The sequence below is a fragment of the Cornus florida genome, unplaced genomic scaffold, assembly GCF_030987335.1.
Source record: "Cornus florida cultivar Cherokee Brave unplaced genomic scaffold, ASM3098733v1 CherokeeBrave_3.0.0_Hap2_Chr11, whole genome shotgun sequence".
NCBI classification, from domain to species: Eukaryota; Viridiplantae; Streptophyta; class Magnoliopsida; order Cornales; family Cornaceae; genus Cornus; species Cornus florida.
The window spans coordinates 73,756,866-73,772,998 of NW_026775581.1; the positions used below are offsets into that span (position 1 = coordinate 73,756,866).

At 38.5% G+C, this 16,133-nt stretch overlaps 1 protein-coding gene across 4 annotated transcripts in view; it reads left to right on the top strand.

Moving 5' to 3' along the window:
• Positions 1-16,133, top strand: part of LOC132282850 (uncharacterized) — a 41,751-nt gene that overhangs the window by 7,164 nt on the left and 18,454 nt on the right. For all 4 annotated transcript variants that reach the window (XM_059784661.1, XM_059784659.1, XM_059784662.1 and 1 more), the window contains exons 4-5: positions 2,243-2,358; positions 2,453-2,583. In XM_059784661.1, coding sequence (XP_059640644.1) covers positions 2,243-2,358; positions 2,453-2,583 — 247 coding nt within the window. The remainder of the gene's footprint in view (positions 1-2,242; positions 2,359-2,452; positions 2,584-16,133) is intronic.

Below are 16,133 nucleotides of genomic sequence, written 5' to 3' on the forward strand. Positions count from 1 at the left end.
TCAAAATTAACATAAAATAAATTTAAATATCCTATTTTGCCCTTTTCTCTTCCTATTCTACCCTTTTCTAAAATAAGTTATAAGTCCCTCTGAAATTAGGTTTGGAGGTTTCAATTTCTAGAGGCAGTGGAGAATCTGATGTGGGTTCGGTGGATCTGGAATTTGGAATTTGGAATTTGTATTATGGATCTCAGGAATTTGGAATTTGGAGACGAGAGAGATGGAGGGATGGTGGGAGCGAGGGGGGCGGTTTGGTGGCAGGCTAGAGGTGGTAGTCGATGGTTCGATGGAGGAGGCTGGCGGAGGTTTGACAAGTCGCGGGGTTGAGTTTTGAGACGAGAGAAAGGGAGTGGTGGTGGGTGCCAGCGACGAGTTCTTTGATGGGGACAGAGACGGAGCCGATTTTTTAGTGGCCGAGGACGCTGTGGTCGGAGCGGAGTTTGAAGAGGAGGAAGAGGTCAGTGGGGTTAGCCAAGTTTCCGGCTATTTTCATGTTTGCCGATCTTCTCTTTTCCGGTTACTTCCATATTCATGGACTCATACAGTTGTCAATACCATATTTGCTTTCTCTCTACAATGCTACTAACAGAAAAATCTGAGATTACCAAAAATAGAAAAAAAGAAAGAAACATATCAGATGGCAAAAAAATTGAAATCAAAGGAAGAAATATACGTGATCTCATATTGGAAACTTCTCAGATTACCAAGAATTGAAAGGAAGAAATAGACATAATTATTGCCAAAAATTACAATTAAAGGAAGAAATAAACACATATATGTGTATATATATATGTATGGATATATTATATAAGTATAGGTTTTGCGTGAAATCAGAAGAGAATGAGATCATTTGGGCAAAACGACTCAAAATAGCTGACGGTGAAACTGCATCCAAAAGGATATGTTATTTATTGTCAGTTCTTCCACTCGATTTTGTAGCTAATGCCTAAAGAGAAGTCAAAAAATGGATTTTTCCCTCAATATACCAAGGCAGCATAAAAGATTCTTAATTTTTTTGTCAATCCGGAATCACGATTGGGGTAGCATATATTTTTAAGGTTTCAGGTTTTAGCTCTTTTTACCTAACTAAAGGCTCCAAAATACATCTAAAGAAAGGATCCAATATCTATGGGAGTGAACCAGGTAATAGCTGCTAAAGCAAAAAAAATACTGCCAAAGCCACACAAGACATAACAGCGAAGGTAGATAATAAAAGGGTAAAATGGTCATTTTACATAGTCTGAATTTAAAATTATTATTTTATTTTACTGAAATGAGGGTATTATCGTCATTTTAAGTCTTCAGGGGGCTATTTTCACCAAATCAATAGTATAGGGGTGTTTTACACTACACAGGGACTATTTTGCATTATATCGATAGTAGAGGGGTTTTTTTTGCACTTAACCCTAAATGCCTGTTGCATTATGTGGATGTTGTGCTGGTATTCAAGATATCAATCCAAGTAAAGACATAAAAAAGAAAATATTTGAACCTACAATCAAGGCTGTGAGACGGAACCTGAAAGTCAAGGAACTGAGAGACAGGCTACTCTTTCTGTACTGTTTAACTGCCATTAGCTGTAAATCTGCACTTCACCTTTCAAATTGCATAAACTTAATTTTGAGATGTTTATGGGTTTCACTCTGCATTTTGGTTTACCAGATGAAAATTGGCTGGAAAGAATTAATATAAATGTATGTCTGGTGTTAAGTTGTACTTTATCAAGGTGGTGGATTGGGATGTTGCCTGGTGCAATGGGATTCTTGGACTGTCAAGTGTGAGTATTCCTGTTCGGATCCTGAGAGCTGCCACTTTGTGCAAACAATGGCAAAGTTACGTCTGTTTCCAATTTTCCCCTCCCTACACCCTTGATTAACTGTGACCACACTGGGGAATGACCCTTTTGTCTATGCTCCACTTTTTTGTTACTTTAAATTTTCTGTTTTAGTTTGTTTATTGTTCTGCCTTTTGCATTAAATAAATGGGGAACTGCTATTCAAGATATCATCTTCTCATGTCTGTGGGTATGCCTGTTCTCTTGTATATGTCTGCATTGTACATTTTCATTAACTTTAATCATGCAGGCAGCAATTCGATCACTTTAATCATGCAGGCAGTAATTCGATTAGTTTTACTTATTTCTCTGACAAGATTATGTTTTTTTCTGCCTATCCTGCACTTTTTTCTTTTCTTAGCTACAGTCAAACCTTTTGAATTCTGAATGGTATTAACCTTTGACCAGGGAAGAAAGTGACAGACTTATAAAGATCATTAATTCACGAGCTGTGGATTGTTCCAATATAAAAGTGGGACAGGATGGAAGACTAAGTGAGATACCAAGCAGAACAGTTGCCAATGGTATTTCTTTTCATGGACTCTGAAAACACAAAGAAAGACTAGAATTCTGTTGCACAGTACTTATATACGACTAATGGTGTTAATTATACTGCAGATATTCCTGGTCTCTGCAATAAAGCTGTCATGGAAGCAAAAAAATGGTTAGAGGAAAAGAAAGAGGGATCAAGTTCAAAATCAGACTTGGATTATGGAACCTGTACTTTTAATTTGGTTGAGCAACCACACGTTAGTAACTCCGTATCTGATATTCTAATACCATCATATTCTCTCATGTGCTGCACTAGGTTTCAAAGATTTAGTGTTATGTTAGATTCTTGTTTTCCTATAACTGAGATTTGTGAATTCATCTTGTGACGGATCTTGGCACCTTGGGATCAGAGGTTTTCCTTTTCATTTTGTTTTTAATTTTAATTCCAGATACTTGTCATCTTGTTTAGCCCCCATTGTCACTCTATAGAAATATTTGTGCTGAGTATTTAAAATCATCTAAATCTTGATGAATCTTTAATGCTCATTTTTAATCATAGTTTCCCCTATTTACAGGCACGGCAATAATCTCGTTGCTTGCTTGAATTATATTTCTTAACTCTTTGTCCATTGATGCATATAGATGCATGATGTATTTGGGATTTTTGTTTACTCAGTCCCTCCGTTCCTCCTCTCTCTTATAGGAATGGCAAACTTTTTTACCTTGGCAAGAAACTCACACACTTACCCACTTTGCCCCTGAGGGGACTTGAACCTTTGACCTTCTATTTTGGAAGGTGAGGAAGTGCCACTAGAATTTAAATAAGACCTTGGTGGTGCATCTTGCTTTCTTAGAAGTATAATTCTTCACCCTTTTTTTCTACTGCACAGTTGTTCTAATTAGAATTAAAATAAAGCCTGTTGCTTGGTCTCTTCAGGCTAAAGGTTGGTTGGGTATGTTTACGATGACCTTTTTTGCATAAATATGTTGCATATTTATTGAAAGTTCTGGAGCTCGTGGTGTTGGACTTGAGTTAGTCATTAACTCCTCACTGTTAGTGATTGTTTTTCTTTTATTTATTTTTTATTATTATTTGGACTTGATTTTTTATTGTATTTCTCACTCTCTTGAAGGAATCTAGCAGGTAGGGGAAGTAATGGGATGAGTTTCACCATTGGTGTCTTTACCTTTTGCTTACCACACAGTAGAGGCATAGCATTACGATCGCGATATGCCACTATGAAACAACTTGTAAATTAACATATTTTTCTATTCAGAAGAGAACAATTATGCATGGACATGGTACAGAGTCTGCTGACAATTCTGAAAGGCCTTGTTGCCCTGTGAATGGTCTCTTTAAGGTTAAAAACTTAGTGTAAGGTGTATGCATTAATGCATTAGGGACATGCCTATTGGTTAGTATTGTAATATACTAGAAAATTGTTCCACTAATGGAATTTAAAATGAAAGAGAAAATATTGATGAGCAACAAACAACTTACAACATATTTAAACAGTTTCTCAACTTTCAGGAGCATAGGACCCATTGCTTGGTTAAATGGTAAAAGCTTAGCAGATAAGTGTGAGGACACCGAATTTAAGTACGAGAGGAGCCACTTTTTACTAAATAATGTCAAAGTTTAGGCATATCTCCAGTCTTCCACTCTCAACATCCCTCATAGATGGGGCTAACCTTTTGTCAGCCCTCTCAGGAGGGTGTAGCATAGCTAGAAAAGAATAATTTTTTAAATTGTGGAATAAATTATATGAAATTTTGCGTGCTAAATAGTGAGTAAAGAAAATGGTTAAATATGTAAGAAGGTAAAATATAATTTCGTGCAGAACTTTTTTAATACAACAAAGCCATACTGTCATGTTTCAAATATGTCCGATGGGCTATATGATGACTACTTTTTCATGGTTTTAATTATAGACCATGTGTCTTTTCTCCTTGCTTTGATCAATATTATTTTATGGCCTGTGTCTTGCCTTAAACTTGAATCACATTCCACTTGTGGATGTGCTCGCCATTGTTTTTCATTCCCTGGGAGCGTATTCTCATCCTGTCCTCACTATATGCATATACTACCACTATCTCATATGCACAAATTATTTTCTTTTCTTGCATGTCTGCTCAACTATTGTACACCATCATTTTATCTGGTCTTTTTATAGACATTAATATTCTTGACTGCTCAACATTTTGTTTCCTAGAGCATCTTTGGTATTGTGGCTGTAGCCTATAACAAGTGTAGTACAATTTTCCTCCACTTCTATGGGAATTCAACTTTAAAGACATTTTAGAAGTACATCGTTTTCCACTTCATCTATTCTTCATGAATTTATTTATCAATGAAGATGAATTGTTGTTTACTAATTGCTCTCTACTTTGTCATGGATGATTGATGGAAGAAAACTGAATTGCCTACTAATGGTATTTCTTGGTTAGTAAGCTTGACTATGATTTTGTTTATAATCCTGAAGTTATATTTGACCTATTTCTTAGTCTTTTTTCTTTAAACCTTTATGCTACGACTAGCATGCATGAATGAAATGAAGCAGCCAGAGCAGGAATGCAATGCATCATGGAATTGAACAAGAATGATACATGAACAGAATGGCCCTTTTATTCCACTGTTTGGGCTTTTTATTCATATTTTTTTCTAGCAACCACAACTAAGAGAGATATAATGAAATGTTTGGGTAATGAGAAAGGAAAGTAAAAAGCTTTATATATATATATAAATTATGATGGTAGAATTTCTTTAACATATACACACACACACACACACACATTTATATATCCTGACAAGAAACTCACACACCGACATGCCCCTATGGGAACATAAACCCTCGGTGGATATCATGATGAGTGGAGAATAAAAGAATAAGTACTTTAGGGTGATAGAGACCCCTTATACGGGTTGGACTATATTGAGTGACATAGGAGAGCTCACAAAATGGACTTAAGTAATAACATTTTTCATCATCATTAGATAATGCTGTGAGCAACAATGTAGCTGAAACAACACATAAAATGTTCTAAATTTACCTATTACGCGAAGTTTATTTCATTTGAGCTGATGTTGTCATATTGTTAATTTACTTGAACTAGTTGAATAATTAACATAAACCAGTTCTATTGGAAAAATTGAAAATATTTTCAGTAATATTAATTTTTCTCAACTATGACATGAATTGTACGTCGGATGTCGCTGAACATTTAAGTGTAGAAAGAGAAATATACCAAATGTTGTTCCTTATTAGTGGGATTCCACCTATGAACTTTAGAAAGTAGCTGTGAAATAGAAAAAAGTTATAGATTCATATTAGTTTGAATTAATTCAAAATTATTGCAGGTCTCCACTGCAAGCCCCCGAACAATTGGACAGGAAGGTTGTAGAAATTTTAGAAGTTTGTTTTATAGAAAAATTTGAAAGTACAACAAAGGATTTTCTTCATTACCTCACATCTTGTCAGTTACTTCATTAGTTAACCAAGATTTGTATGGCATACAAATATCATTCTCAACTGGACATATTTGAAACTGCAATGCAAGAGAAATATTAGGGCTTATCACGGATCGGATCGGTTCAGTTCGGTTTGGGGATAAAGTTCAATCCAATCCAGTCCCCATGGATTGGTGAAATTTGAAACCGAACCAATCCGTGGGGACCTTCAATCCGAACCAAACCGATCCGTGAAATAACGGATCGGATCGGTTCAGTTTCCGCGGATTGGGCTTTTCAAACAGCTCAATATGGTTACACTTTATGGCCATTAAAATCTCAAATTAGTAATTAAAAACCTGTAATGACTAATGACTTTGGTGACCTAGGGTTAACTTAAAGTCTTAAATAATGAATTTTAAAAAAGAAAAGAAATACAGTAAGTATATATATGGTTATATATATATATATAGTATTAATAAATAATTAAGGTAATGGTTCGGATCGGTTCGGTTAACGGATCGAATCGGTTTTTCCAGCGCCCAATCCGTTAACCGAACCGCGAATAGCGGATTACTATTTTTCTAAACCATCACCGAACCACGAGATCTGAAAACCGAACTGAACCATACGGATCAGATTGGTTCGGACTAGATTGACGGATTATTTGCTCACCCCTAAGAAATATGACAAATATTGGAAAAATTATCATCAGTTTTTGGAATTGCCTTTGTGCTGGACCCAAGGTGTAAATTAGAATGTCTAAATACTTATTTAGATTTGACAATTTTAATTCTAACTCCTGTAAAAGAAAGCAAAACTATTTTAATTATATGAGCATTGTAAGAAAATGTAGGTCAAGATAGGACACCTTCGTAGATCACCTCAGGTTCATGATCCTCATAACATTCCATCAGATATAGGTTATACAGGAGTAGTTTTTGGTTGGAAAATATTCATAAGTAGAAGAAAGAGGTCAAGCAATGTTTTTGCCTCCTCAGAATTACGACGATACCTAACTATAGTTGAAGAGGTTGATGACAAATTATTTGATAGTTCTGGCTGGTGGAGAGTGCATGGACCCTGTGCTATCCATCATGGCCCATGAAATGCTAATGGTTTTGCATCAGAAGCAATCTTTAGTGCAAGTGGAAGTTGATCTCTGATTATTATTGCAAATTGAATCGGAATGTATAGAAGAACAAATTTGCTTGAAAGATTTGCATCTTGCAGAGAAGAGGATGCAACAAGCAGAGAGACGCAAAACTTGTGAATGAGTTGGCACACTTGAGATTATCACAATCAAATGTGGATGGAGGACAACTCATTAGAAGAATAAAACTTAGTTGGGGAAAGGCTCTGTTTTTTGTTGTCGTTGTTGTATATACATATAATTTTTTTTAAGTATATAGCTTTAGCTATGTTTGGGAGCATGGAATCATCGTCTTGGAAATGGAATTTGAGCAAAATTTAGTTTAAACTTTGCACTGATTTTTTTTCAATTCTGAATCCGAGGCACCAATTCCATATTTCCATGCTTTCCAATGCAGCGTTTGTAAATTTATAAGTGTTAGAATATTTATATGTAAATATATATTTATGTTGGGGTCAGATTGTATTTAGATATAGGGTTTGTGGCCATTATGCAAATAGGCCTTTCTTGTATTGTATATTTACCATTTTATGTTTAGGGTTGAATTAATTAATGAAATATAGAGGCAGCGCCTCCATCTTTGCACTCTCTCATTGTATCATCTCTATCTCTCTCTCTCTCTACTCTTGCATTTTCACATGGTATCAGAGTGTCATCGGTCCGATTAGTGCCGTTGCTGTTGCGAGTTGCATAATCGATGGCTAGGGTGTGTACTAGCTTCGAGAATCAGTTGCGGCTGTCAAGTTTTTTTTGGAGTCATTGTTCCTCTGTTGCTTTGTCGGTGGTACTCGTTAGTGCCATTGCTGTTGACTTCATTATCACTGCGAAAGTGAGTTCAGAGTTTCATCGTCGGCTGGTTCGCGATTGCTGTGCACTAGCCTCGCCACCGTCACCTCTCAAGAACCCCGAGAGCAACAGCAGCGGCGTCATGATTTGATGCCGACGAAATCGATCACCGTCTGATTTGGGTTTGCCCAGCCCTTGAAATTTCTGTCAGATCCTGAAATTTCCGATCTGTTTCTTCGTGTCGCGACCTCATCCTTTGCTATTGCTGGAGTTCCCTTGCAGTCGTTCATTGGTCAGTGGCTGCCGACTCGGTTCTTTTGTTTCTGGCCCGAAGTTGCAGCGTTCGTTGAAGAAGAAGAAGTGGTTGGGTGGTGTTTGGCTGCAGTCGTAAAGTTATCCCAACCTTGGTTTACTAAAACTAGGTTTGCAGAGATCGGGTTTTGGTTCAACCCGGTTCTGTCGACTCGTTTTTGGCCCCGTGCACTCTATTTCTTCTCGGGACAGTAAGTTTTTTTTTTTTCGGTTCATCATGTAAGACTCTTCTCATCCCTTTCTTTGCCACGACAATTCACCTCCTAAGGCTTCTGTATTGCTGCCTAATGACAACGTCGCAATATCCCGAGCCGAGATCCATGCTTTAGCCCATTCGACACAACCCACATCTCTTGACAGTGTTGCCACTTTGCCCAAACAGGTAATGTTATGTGTTTTTCGGAATTCCAGTCTTCCTCTTTGTCTTGGATTCTTGACTCTGGGGCATCTACCCATATAACGGTAATCAACCTCTATTTTCTGTTTTTCAAAAGTTTACTTCTCCTTCTTTTGTTACTTTAGCCGATGGCAGGACTCGTCCCATTATTGGACAGGGTACACTTCAATTAACGCCTTCCATATCATTATCTCATGTGCAACTTGTTCCTCAGTTTCCTTTCAATTTATTATCTGTGAGTAAGATTACTGAGGCACTCAACTGTTCCGTGACCTTTTACCCCTCATTTTGTGTCTTTCAGGATCTTAAAACAAAGATGACAATTGGTGGAGGCATTGCGAAAAATGGTCTCTATTACTTGGATTGTGAGTTGCCTACTGGTGGTACTGCCCTCCATTCACAGGTCTCTGCCAATGCCCACCAGTGGCATTATCGGTTGGGTTATCCATCGTTAAGGTACTTAAAGGCTACCATTCCTTCTCTTGGGTCAGTGTCTACTTTAGAATGTGAGTCGTGTCAATTAGGCAAGCACCATAGAGTCTCGTTTCCTCCCCGAGTTGATAATCGACGGTCTTCTTTATTTGAATTGGTACATACTGGCATTTGGGGTCCTACGCGTCATGTGAGTAATTCAGGTTTTTCATATTTTGTTACCTTTGTTGACGACTATTCAAGGATGACTTGGCTCTTTTTAATGAAAGACCGGTCTAAACTTTTTTCCATATTTCAATTATTTCTTAAAGAAATTGAGGTCCAATTTGGCTACGTTATAAAAATTCTCCAATCTGATAATGCTATGGAATATGTCAAAGGTGTTATTTCTACATTTTGTGAGTCTCGTGGTATTTTGCACCAAACTTCTTGCTCTTATACTCAACAAAATGGCGTCGCAGAACGGAAAAATAGGCATTTAATTGAAATAGCTCGGACTTTAATGATCCATATGCTATGAAGCACGGACACTCCTCCTAGGGGTCTCGTACCTGTGTCGGACACTTTTCAAACAGGCGTGTCCGAGGCTCTGACACGTGTCCGACACTTCTGTGAAGTGTCCAGAAATTATTTTTTATTGGACATGGGATGGACACGGCTCAAACATGGGTGGACACGGCTCGGACACAACGGGGTATATTTTGTAATTTTTTTTTAAGATAAATGGGGTAACTACTGTAATTTTTTTTTTAAGATAAATGGGGTAACTAATGTAATTTTTTAGAAGTTTAAAAGTAAAATTTTGAAAAAATAAAATAACAACTACAGGCAAGAGTACTACACAATAAATTTATTTTCTCTCACTTCCTCTCTCAGTCTCTCCTCTTCTTTAATTATCTCTGTACATGAACAAAACATTTTTTTTTTTTTTTTTTTTTTTTAAAGTTACATGAACAAGACTTTGTGAAAGACTGAAAGTATAGATGTTTATTCATGCACATATTTAGCCTATTATAACTATGTCTCTTCTGCACATCTTTGTTTGGAATTTGGATCAACTTTATTTTTTCATTTATTTTCTATTTTGTCTAGTCTATGTTTTTCTTATAACAAAGATAAAATTATTGAAATTGGTCATGTTATTTGTTGTTGTTTTATTTGCAATTTTGTATTTATATATACCTGTTTGTTATTAAAAAAAAATGAATGTGCAAGGCTCTACTAATTATATTTTGAATATATAATATATATATATATATATATATATATATAATTTTAAAGGCGTATCCCCGCCGTGTCCGTGTCCTATTTTTTTTTAAAATTTGCCGTGTCACCGTATCCGTGTCGTGTCGTACCCGTGTCCCGTGCTTCATAGTCCATATGCATCTTCCAAAGCCATTTTGGGGCGATGCAGTTTTAACTGCTTGTTATTTAATTAATCGTATGCCATCTTCCGTTCTTAACTAGAAATGCCCTTATTCTGTTGTTTTTCCTACTCGACCGTTATTTGCATTTACTCCTCGTGTTTTTGGGTGTGTGTGCTTTGCTCACATCTTACGTCCTGGCACTAATAAATTGTCTCCTCGTGCCATTAAGTGTGTCTTTATTGGGTACTCTCGGACTCTCCTCGTGCCATTAACTATGAAATGTTGGGACCCTAACACTCGTCGTGCTTTTGTGTGTATGGATGTTACCTTTTTTGAGGACACTCCTTATTTCTCTGCCCGTGGTTTATCTTTAGATACGGAATTGTTGCTTCCGCTACCGGTTGTGTCTACTTCTTTAGAGTCTGTCACACCACAACCTCTTCCAGTGTCACTGCCACTTCAAGTGTATAGTAGACGACCACGAGTAGCAGCCCCCTAATTGTCTACTTCTATTGAGGCTCCTGTTGCTGCTGATAATCTTCCTATTGTCTTTCGCAAAGGTACTTTATCTTGTGTTACTGCACATCCTATTTCTAACTTTGTCTCATATAATCATGTTTCACCCACTTTATCTTGTTTTTTATCCAAACTATCTGATATACTTGTTCCCAAGACTTTGCAGGATGCTCTTTCTCATCCTGGTTGGCGACAAGCCATGATCGATGAAATGGATGCTCTTCATTATAATGGGACATGGGATCTTGTTCCCTTACCCCCTGGTTCCAAACCGGTTGGTTGTAAGTGGGTCTACACTGTCAAATATCTCCACGATGGTTCTATTGAGCGTTTGAAAGCTCGTCTTGTTGCAAAGGGGTACACACAGACTTATGGTGTTGATTATGATCAGACTTTTTCCCCTGTTGCAAAGATTTCTTCTATAAGGGTCCTTATTTCCATTGATTTTAATTGACACTGGCCGTTGTTTCAATTAGATGTGAAAAATGCTTTCTTACATGGCGACTTAGTTGAAGAAGTTTATATGGAGCAACCACTTGGGTTTATTGCTCAGGGGGAGTATCGTCATACTGTTTGTCGCCTTAGGAAGGCCTTGTATGGATTAAAGTAATCTCCAAGGGCTTGGTTTGGAAAGTTCTCTGCGGCAGCATTAGCATTTGGTCTTAAGAGATGTCAGACAAATCATTCGGTGTTTCACCAGCGCACTAAAGCTAGTTTCATTTTCCTTGTGGTATATGTAGATGACATTGTGATCACAGGTGATGATTCTGAAGGTATTGTTAAATTGAAGTTGTTTCTACAAAATTAGTTCCACACTAAAGTCTTAGGTCAACTAAGATATTTCTTGGGTATTGAAGTTACTAGATCCACAGAAGGTATAAGTTTATCTCAAAGAAAATATGTGTTGGATTTATTAAAAGAAACAGGTATGTTGGGTGGTCGTCCTGTTGATGCTCCTACGGATCCAAATACAAAACTCTTGTCAGATGAAGGTGATCTATTTGATGATTCTGGCAGATATCGACGGCTTGTTGGAAAATTAATTTATCTTACTATCACTCGACCGGATATCTCATATGCAGTTAGCGTTGTAAGTCAGTTCATGGGATCTCCTAGGATGCCACATTGGAATGCAATTCTTCGGATTATCCGATACCTCAAGCAAGCTCCAGGTTTTGGGTTGTTATATAAACCAAATGGACATCTTTGGATAGAAGGTTTCACAGATGCTGACTGGGCTGGTTCTCCCTCAGATAGGAGATCTACTACAGGCTACTGCACATTTGTTGGTGGAAATCTTGTTACATGGAAAAGTAAAAAGCAAACAGTGGTAGCACGATCTAAAGCTAAAGCAGAGTATAGGGCCATGGCCCATACCTCTAATGAGTTAACGTGGATACAACACTTTCTTGAGGAACTTGGGTTAATAGTCAAGATTCCTATTCCATTGTTCTGTGATAACCAAGCAGCTGTTCACATTGCATCGAATCTAGTATTTCATGAAAGAACCAAGCATATTGAAGTTGATTGTCACTTCATTCGAGATAAAATATTGAGCGGGAACATTTCTACTCTATTTGTGAAGTCTGAAGATCAATTAACTGATATGTTTACCAAGGCTCTTGGTCATTGTTAGAATGTTTATATATATATATTTATGTTGGTCATTATGTAATTACCCATAGTTGTTGGGACCATTGTGTAATTAGGTAACCTTGTACAATTAGGTTATTTGTTTTCCTTTATATAAGCCACTGTAGGCTTAAAGGTTGTGCAAGAGATATACAATACATACACAGTTTAGCTCTCTCTCTCTCTTAAAATCGAACATGGTATCAGAGCAATATGAATTCATGGGTGTGGGAAATGTCAAGTGTGTTGTTCTTGTATAAGATCGGAATTGCGATTGGAATCGCGATCGTGGTGTTGTTCTCTCTGCCGGAAGTTTGGTCGCCGGTCGGATTGAGAACTCCTTATTCGTCGTCCTCAGATCTGAAGCCTCATTCGTCATCGGCAGATCTGAAGCTCGTGTCGTTGCCGTTTTAGTTGTCAGCGAGCTCGCCGACTTCTACCGTCGTTAGTTGCAGCGGTGAGTTCAACGATTCGTGGTTCCTTCTTGGCTGGAAGTTGCAGAGGTTCTGATTCGGTGTGGTTGATTCGTCTGCTACTTGTAACTGGGTCGCCGAAGCCTCTGCTGTGTTGTTCCCTGGCATCCGTGAAGGTGTGAAGAAGAAGAACCGTGTTTGGTTAAACGGTTATGTTGTTCCAACCCTGGTTTACTAAAACCGGGATAACACAGATCCGGTCCGTTTGACCAGGCTCGACCCGGGGTTTCCAGATCCGACACAGATCCTACTCGTTTTCCAGATCCGACCCAGATCCCGATTCTGCAATTTTTCCAGGTTCGTTTTTTTTTTTTTTTTTTTACCTTATCCATGGCCTCTAGTTCAGACTTGTTATCTTCTACCTCCTTCAATCCTCCTTTGACTTCAGTTAAGCTTAATGGCAAAAATTACATTTTATAGGCCAAGTCAGTGGCCATTTTCCTGAAGCATTAAGGAGATGATCTGAGCATCCCTTTGTTCCCATGAACTGAAATCAGCATCACTGCCAAGGAGATATGGACCCGACTCCAACAATTATATTCCGGTGCTGGTAATATAACCAGAATTTATGAGGTGTGTAGACAATTTTTTGACCTCCAGCAAGGGGACTCACAGTTTAGAAGAATACCTTTCACGGGCAATGAGTCTTTGTGAAGAAATGAATATGTATAACCCATCACCTCTGATATGAAAAGCATGCAACAGCAACGTGAGGATTTTAATGTTATTCGGGTTCTCACAGGATTGTCACAAGAGTATGAACCTATTCGTGCACAGATTTTGGGTAGTTCTGCACCTCCCTCTCTACCTGATATGTTATCCAGACTCCAGCGGGCCACTTTATCTAGTGGCGCTTCAGGGGGTGCTTCAAGTGGTGTCACTACTCCACCTAGCAGTGAACGTTCTGCCTTCGTTGTGAACCAGGGTGGCTTTCAGTCTTCTCGTGGCAATGGTGGTCGTTTTACTTGTGGCCGTGGCCGTGGTCGAGGCAGAGGCAAGGACTCAAAGCTTTGCACTCACTGCGGTCTTACTAATCACACTGTCAATTACTATTGGGATCTTCATGGGAACCGCCACCTTCTTCCTATTATGCACGTCAAGTGACTTATAATGATGGGGATTCTTCTCTCTCTGCCACACCCACTGCTCCACATGTGGCTGTTGAGACTGCTATGGTCACGATTCCCCGCGATGAGTATACTCAGTTTCTGTCTCAACAACGGCCTTCCACCTCATCTTCCATGGGGTCTTTGGCCCAATCAGGTAGTACCCCTGCATGTCTTTTGTCCTCTAGTTAGAGTCCCTGGATTCTCGACTCTGGCGCATCCGATTACATGACTGGTAGTTCTCATCTCTTCTTTAATTTTCAGTCTGTTCCTTCCTCTCAAAGTGTTACTCTTGCTAATGGATCATCAACTAAAGTTTTGGGTTTGGGAACTATTCATCTTACCTCTTCTATGTCCCTTTCCTCTGTGTTATATGTTCCTCAATTCCCTTTTAACTTGTTGTCCATCAGCAAAATTACTAAATCTCTTAACTGTTCCGTTACATTTTATCCCACACGTTGTCTTTTTCAGGATCTCAAGACGAAGAAGAGGATTGGTACAGGACATGAAGTAGGTGGCTTGTATTACTTCGATCTTGCACCATCTCCCACGGTTCTTCAATCATCTTTGTCTTCTTTCCAGTGGCACTGTCGTCTCGGCCATCCATCACTATCAGTTCTGTAGCGTCAAGTCCCCAGTCTTAGTCATGTTGAGTCCATGTCTTGTGAAACATGTCAGCTTAGTAAGCATTGTCGTGTATCTTTTAAACCGAGAGCTAATAATCGTGTAGCTAGTCCTTTTCAATTAGTTCATTCAGATGTATGGGGACCAATAAAACATATTTCTATTAATGGATTTCGTTATTTTGTGACTTTGTGGATGATCATTCTTGGATGACTTGGTTGTTTTTAATGAAAAATCATTCTGAGTTGTTTTCTATTTTCTAAATATTTCGCAAAGAAATCAAAACTCAATTTGGGTGTTCCATTAAAGTTTTACGTTCTGACAATGCCAAAGAATATTTCTTGGACCCTTTTGAGACTTATTTTCATGCCAAAGGCATCATTCATCAATCCTCTTGTACTTTTTCTCCGCAACAAAACGAAGTAGCTGAACGTAAAAATTGTCATCTCCTGGAAGTCTGTCGTGCACTTTTATTTCATATGCATGTTCCCAAACGATTTTGGAGTGATGCTGTTCTTATGGCATGTCATCTTATTAATCGAATGCCCTCGTCAGTGTTAAAAGGTAAATCTCCTCATTCTGTTCTATTTCCCGACTCCGTATCGTTTAGTCTGACTCCACGGGTCTTTGGCTGTGTGTGTTATGTCCATAACCTTGGACCAGGTCTTGATAAACTCGATCCTCGTGCCACTAAGTGCGTTTTTCTTGGGTATTCTCGCACTCAGAAGAGCTATCGTTGTTACAATCCTCATTTTCAACGCTATTTCACTAGTGCTGATTTAACATTTTCGTAGTCTCTCCCATATTTTTCTGCTTCTACTCCTCTCGATATTACTTCTGAGCCACTTATACCAACGGTTGCATCTCCGTTTCCTGCTTCCGCACCTCCTCCCTCTGTTGTCCCATTGTAGGTTTATACTCGACGACCTCGACCGCCTACTTCGTTCCCTCCATCTCCTTCAGAGTCTTCGGATCCGACGCCTCTACCTGATGATTTGCCTATTGCTCTCCGAAAAGGTATTCGATCGTGTGTTACTGCACATCCCACTTCTAACTTTGTCTCCTACCGTCATATTTCATGATCTTTATCTTGTTTTTTATCCAAAGTATCTGCAACTTTTGTTCCCAAGACTTTGCAGGATGTTCTCTCTGATTTGGGTTGGCGACAAGCCATGGTGGATGAAATGGATGCCCTTCACCGTAATGGAACATGGGATCTTGTTCCCTTACCTCCAGGCTCCAAAGCGGTTGGTTGTAAGTGGGTCTACACAGTTAAATACCTTCACAATGGGTCAATTGAGCGGTTGAAAGCTCGTTTAGTGGCAAAGGGCTACACTCAGACTTATGGTGTTGATTATGATAAGACTTTTTCCCCTGTTGCTAAGATTTCTTCTATTCGGGTTCTTATTTCCATTGCTGTCAATTGTAACTGGCCATTGTTTCAATTGGATGTCAAAAATGCCTTCTTACATGGTGACCTGGTTGAAGAAGTTTATATGGAGCTACCACCTGGGTTTGTTGCTCAGGGGGAGTATCATCACACTGTTTGTCATCTTAAAAA